At 37.0% G+C, this 6,633-nt stretch overlaps 1 protein-coding gene across 1 annotated transcript; it reads right to left on the bottom strand.

Moving 5' to 3' along the window:
* Positions 1-3,439: 3,439 nt before the first annotated feature.
* LOC113269480 (olfactory receptor 52Z1P-like) lies at positions 3,440-4,396 on the bottom strand. The gene has a single exon (XM_026518359.1). It carries the CDS (start codon positions 4,394-4,396, stop codon positions 3,440-3,442), a length of 957 nt encoding a protein of 318 aa, XP_026374144.1.
* Between the last annotated feature and the right edge of the window lie 2,237 nt (positions 4,397-6,633).

Below are 6,633 nucleotides of genomic sequence, written 5' to 3'. Positions count from 1 at the left end.
ATTTTAAGTTGTGTATTGATTTAAATACAGGTTTAAATGCATTACCAGTTGAACCAATTATTTAATAGGCCATTCTTCTCTCAGCCAGGATTATGATATACGAAATCCTACGTAATAGTCTGTGTACTTTATACTCAAAAAGTCAAATGTGGTGAGTTTTGCCTTTGTTTTGATTTTTAATCTTGTTCCAAGAGATTCTATCTGTGTCAATGGTTGTCTGAAACTCCAATTTCCCACTTATACAGGTCAATTAAAGTTTTTGAGTTTAAAAAATGTATTTTCTGTATCTACTTCAGTAACTTTCTTGTCAGTTGGAAATTGATGCTCTCTGATAGACTATTTCTTTCCTTGAGAGCTCTCTGCCACTCATTCCCACTCCCATACAATTCCTTGTTGCTTGTGTTCAAGGGGAAGCCAACATGTCCAGCCAACACTGAGGAATTGGATGAGAGAATTGGATGAGAGAACTGGATGGGCCCCTGGTGTGCGTCTGTAATACTTGGCTGAGCCTTGTTGAGCGAACCTCATCTTACCTCCTTACTCTGCATGGGCCTTTATTCTTTCTGCAGCTTCTGCTTAAATTTGATAATTTTCTCCTGGATCTCCTTAGTGAGGCCTCCAAAACATTGGATCTTAATCTACAAGCCCTGAAACCTGACCCATTTTCTCTTACTTCTCCAACTCTAACATCTGTGTCTATGGCCCTTGGCTACAGAATCTTTTTTCCCTAGCCAAAGCAACTGCATTTTCAACTTTCCTAGTCAGCATTCTTCACAGTGCTGTGAAGAACTCCAAATTCATTTGTTGCCCTTGTGAGACAGAAGGAAAAGAGTTCTCTGATTGAACACGTCACACGATCATTTTTACGCTAACACTGCTTTCCCATGATGGCACGAGACAACTTGCTAAGAAATCTCCCTCAGATATTAAAGCAGGAAATAAGGTATTCATCTCCCCCTGCTTTTATCTTCCTGTTCAAAACTCATTGGGTTTGTATGTTTTTTATGGGTTTTGTATGTTATTTTTAATGAGGGTCAGAGAGTATGCAGCTGAAACTAGGACCTTGAAGACTGTATCTTCCCTCTCCTTTCCCATCTGTGTCTCTTCCCCATCTCATGCTGAAAAGGGTTCTCCTACTCCTCTTTTGTGTCTAGAAGGTCCTTCCTCTGCATCTAAACCTTCCTCTCTACCCTTATTCTAGCTGGTACCCTCTAACAGAAGCACTTAATGACAGTAGACTTAGTGGAGGAAAAGAAAAATCAATGGTTTTCAAAAGGCAAAATACCTTGGTATTTCATATATATATATATATATACATATATATATATATATCTTTATGAAATATAGATATACAGATATATGCTGATAGGTTTCAACTAACTCTTCATGGTAATATTTCTCAATTTTGGCAACTTCTATTTATTATAAAATAATGTTTATGTATTCTTGGCATAAGTAAGCTTTCTCTACTGTACTACATTTATATCAATTCCCAACCCCAATATGTCCCTTAAAATAAAAGAATCAAGTAAATAGTTCTTTCAAAAATTTATACAATATTAATAGAATTCTGTATATTCTTTCAGAATTTTTGTGCAAATATACATGTATATATGATTCCTTATATGATTATGTATGTGTGTGTACACCCATTTATTTGAGATTACCTGATATGTTCCATCTTATAACCTGTAATTTCTCTTTAAAACATTTTAAGCTTGGGGCACCTGGGTGGCTCAGTGGGTTAAGCATCTGACTTGGGCTTAGGTCATGATATCAGGGTCCTGGGCTTGAGCCCCCTTCAGTCTTTGTACTCAGCGGGGAGTCTGCTTGTCCCTCTCCCTCTGTCCCTCCCCTTGGGCTCTCTCTGTCTGTCTTTCAAATAAATAAAAAAATCTTTAAAAAAAATTAAGCTTAGGGGTGCTTGGGTGGCTCAGCCGGTTGAATTGTCTGACTCTATTTTGGTTTAGGTCATGATATCAGGTTGGAGGATCAAGCCCCGCATCAGGCTCCTGGCTGGGCATGGAGTCTGCTTGGATTCTCTCTCTCCCTCTCTCTACCCCTCCCCCTCCTTCTTGCTTTAAAAAAAAACAAAAACAAAAAAACAAAAAATAAACAACAAAAAATTTTCGCTTATTTCCGTATTACCACTTTGTTGTAATTTTTTCTGTAATAATAATTACACTATATTTTAAGTGTATTGTAATGCATTCTTCCTGTGCATTTATGTTTTTAGTTTTCACCTTCAACAGCAATGGTACGAGCAAACAAACACACATTTGTAAATTTGCGTGAGTACTCGTGCAAGTGAACATGCAAAATTCCTTTATTATTTATTATTTTGTTAAATATTTATGTCATCTGACATGCCATTGTTGCCTTAATTCCCTAAGGAATATCTTTTACTGTTACTTATAACAGCAATAGTTATTGCTCCTATCATGAAAAAAATGTAGTTCACTGCATTCACATAAAGACCAGGATGGTTACTGCTACTTTAATATCCATTTGAGGAGCAGATACGGATTTTTGATCCATTCTAATGCTTCAGCTCATATAGATCTGATAATTCTTAAATGTCTATCTCGGACAAAATCTTTCTTCTGCATTCACACTGAGAAATTAAAATGGTTTGTTGCCCCCAAGATTACCTAAATCATTATGTCCCGGAATGTCTGACATTATGTGATATAAGGAGCCTCCTTTCTCTATCCTGCAGGTCCAGTGTTTGTGGGACGCAGACTGAATAAACTACTGATAATAATAGCAACAGGTGACATTCTTTGATTCTCACTGTGTTATGCACTGTTTTACAAGCTTTGTGTAAATCATCTTATTTAATACTTTCAACAACCTTATAAAATACGTAATATTTTATGCTCACTATAAAGATAAATATATAGAAACCCAGAAAGGGTGAATACTCTTTAATAAGGCAAGAAATCTGAAATTCAGAACTTAGAGCTTAAATGCTCAACTAATCTATCATAATGCTAAATACATACTATTTTCTCTTAACTACAAAGGTAATATAGGGAAATGGAAAGAAAACCTGTTAAGTTGATTTGGGATTCTGTTTTATCCATTTTTTTTTAGTGTGTGGGTTGTGTTTTTACTTTTCCTATTATTTTACTTTTCCTATTTTTCTGTGTCAATATGAAATTGAAGATAGTTATTAAGTCATTGTGCTTTTAGTCTGTTGTAACTAATCTCAAAATTTACACAGAGTCTAAGGTGTCCTTGATCTGATACTGTCCTGACAAAATCAGCAATAAGATAAATGAATAAATAAATAAGTTTTTAACATGATCTCAAAAATTTATTCTTACTGTCCTCTCCTAATGCTGGCATGATGTAAGATGTCTGATATAATTTGAAGTACTCTACAATTAGTGGAGTTACATAGAAAACTGAAAAATTAAGTTATATATAGTCAATATCAGCACAATTTCTTGCTCATAGAAAACACCTGCATAAACTTCTCCTGAATTTGTTTGGTCTTAACTCCATAAATGATTGGATTGAGAGTGGGTGGTATGACCACATAAAGATTGGCAAGGAGGATATGTACATGGAGTGGTATATTGTGGCCCCCAAATCGGTGAGCAAAGAATGAAAAAGAGGCTGGAGTATAGAATAGTAGGATAACACAGACATGGGAGCCACAAGTACCCAGAGCCTTCAGTCGGGCATCTTGGGAAGGAATTCTAAACACAGTACGGAGTATAAGGGCATAGGAGATGATGATAAGCACCACATCCAGGCATGTAGAAAAAAGCGCCACAATCACCCCATAGTAGATGTTGACTTTGATGCTATCGCAGGCGAGCCTGGCAATGCCCATATGTTCACAATATGAGTGATGAATAATATTCCTCCCGCAGAAGGTAAGCCGATAAACCAGAAAAACCAAGGGAAAGCAGATGAAGAAACTCCTAATCACAGATGCAATGCCCATTTTTCCAATGACTGAGGGGGTTAGGATGGTAGTATATCTTAGTGGATAACAGATGGCTACATAGCGGTCGAACGCCATGGCCAGCAATATGGCAGACTCTGCCACAAAGATGAAGTGTAGAAAAAACATCTGGGACACACAGCAACCAAAAGAAATACCCCCATCTTGGAACCAGAAGATTGCTAGCATCTTTGGTGTGGTCACTGTGGAGAGAAAGATGTCTGCCAGGGCCAACATGGACAAGAAAAGGTACATGGGTTCATGAAGACTGCGTTCAGTAAAGATCAGGAATAATAAGAGGATGTTGCCTACAACAGCAACTATGTACATGGAACAGATGGGAATGGAAATCCATGTGTGCGCATCTTCTAGTCCTGGGATCCCAATCATGGTGTACCAAATATCTCTAAGGTTGGTGTGGTTTGAAGAGATTGTCATGCTTTATTCTGTTCTCTGATACTGGATGCTAGAATTGAAAAAAAGAGAGAGAGAGAGTGAAAAATTAGAGTTATTTTATCTGGTTTGAGTATGAATCTTGGCATTGGAATCAAGTTATTGCTTTAAGAAAGGATCGGTAATCAGTAATGATTCAAGGATGATCATTCAAGGATGATTCAGATAGACTTCACTGACATGAAAGTTACAATGACGTTATAGAGCTGAAGCTACTGGTAATGCTAATGGCTATAACTAAAATAATAAAAAAAATTATGGATTTATAGTTTGGTCTAGACACTATGATACATTATACTTATCGACAGCATCATACTTGAAAGTCTCTTAAATGCTCTTGCACATCGTGGTTTTCCTTCTCGTTTGGTAATTCCGGTGATTAATCTCACTTTCTTTCTGGTGATTAATCACACACTCTAGAAATAAAGTGTTTGAAATACTGGTGTGGCCTTTGGAGAGTTCAACCGCTAAGTCAGTAACAACCATTATTTCTGTAATTCCATATAAAGTCTTTCATCACCAACTGAAAATAACTTGGAGAGATAGATAAATCTATCTCATAACTTAACACATAACTTAACATTATGCATATGGAATCATGTTCTCTCTTTCCATAGTCCTCGTATGCATATGTTTCAGTTAAAACAATACTGTGCAAACAGACAGTGTCCTATCTTCCACATACACTGCATCCTCTCTTCATTCTCTCTTTTCTCCACTGCTTTTTTCTCCCATTTATTCCTTCCAGCTTGTGTTCGAATATTTGTCCTTTCCTTCCCTTCTTTTTTTTTTTTTCTTTCTGGTCAAACTTGAATACTACTATTGGAAAAAAGGAAAAGGCAGCTCATGGGTAAAGAAATAACAACAAAAAAATGTGCAAACACATGCAAGAATTTAAGTTAATGAATATTAAAGGTCATTCTGTGACTAATACTATGCTAAAGAAGGAACTGAATCTAAACGATACCTATCCTCCATTTCAAGGATCTCCTACCCTTGTGAGGATCATGGGACGTAGACACAAGTAACCACCCTTCAAAGCAGATCAGGATAAGAAAAATGGGAGACATGCAGCCCATGTATATAACACAGAAGAGACATTACCTTTAACTAGGGGGTGATGCAAAGATTCACTGAAATGCTGTCCGTAGATCTGTTTATCAGAAAACCTTTAGGCTTCCAAGAAACTACCATTAGAAAAAAGAACAAAGACAAATAAAAACTTAAAATGAGGAATGCTTCAGTCATTGTAAAAAATCAAGTCATGTAGTGTATCAAAGGCTTAGACGCATGAGAAATATGACTGGACAAACAGATTGCACCTTGAAGATTCAGAGTTTTAAAAGTCAAGCTAACAGCTTTGGGTTTAGTTCTCTACACTAAGAATTCATTTCTTTTCTTTTCTTTTTTTTAAAGATTTTATTTATTTATTTGACAGAGATAGAGACAGCCAGCGAGAGAGGGAACACAAGCAGGGGGAGTGGGAGAGGAAGAAGCAGGCTCATAGCGGAGGAGCCTGATGTGGGGCTTGATCCCATAACGCCAGGATCACGCCCTGAGCCGAAGGCAGATGCTTAACCGCTATGCCACCCAGGAGCCCCGAAGAATTGATTTCTTATTCAACAATATTTATGGAATCTCTATAGTATTTTACCACAGTTTCAAGGAGAACATAATGGGATCAAAATTTAAGATTTACCCTTTCAAATAAGTCTTTACTGATAGACAATATGCTTATTTTTTATTCTCTACTTCCCAATAGCACACTGATATAATTCCTAGTTGCATGTTTTGTAATTTTTTCACCAATATGTCTGAAGTTCCATGATCACTCTATCTCCAATATCTAATATATTTTTGTTGAGCAAATGTGGCATAAAAGGCAAAAAGATGGACTGAAAAGGTGAAGGGTAACTACCAGTTACTGTAGGAAGCTTTTGAAACAAACCAAGCAGAACTAGGAACATGGTTTTTACAGTGAAAACAGGGGATAGAGAAGAAATGTGTTTTTAAAAAAGCAAATAAAATAGAGATTTCCAGGTGGTAGGTTATTTTTTAAAATGTTTTATTTATTTATTTGTGAGAGAGAAAGAGAGAGCACAAGCAGGGGGAGCAGCAGGCAGAGGGAGAAGCAAGCTTCTCGCTGAGCAAGGAGCCTGAGGCAAACTCAATCCCAGGACCGTGGGATCATGAACTGAGTGGGAGGCGGGTGCTTAATGGAC

This window comes from Ursus arctos, unplaced genomic scaffold (genome assembly GCF_023065955.2).
Source record: "Ursus arctos isolate Adak ecotype North America unplaced genomic scaffold, UrsArc2.0 scaffold_22, whole genome shotgun sequence".
NCBI lineage: Eukaryota > Metazoa > Chordata > Mammalia > Carnivora > Ursidae > Ursus > Ursus arctos.
This window is presented reverse-complemented; position numbering and strand designations above follow the sequence as displayed.

What these genes read in the sequence shown, in the direction of transcription:
- LOC113269480 (XM_026518359.1), bottom strand. Translation starts at nt 4,396, where the DNA reads ATGACAATCTCTTCAAACCACACCAACCTTAGAGATATTTGGTACACC.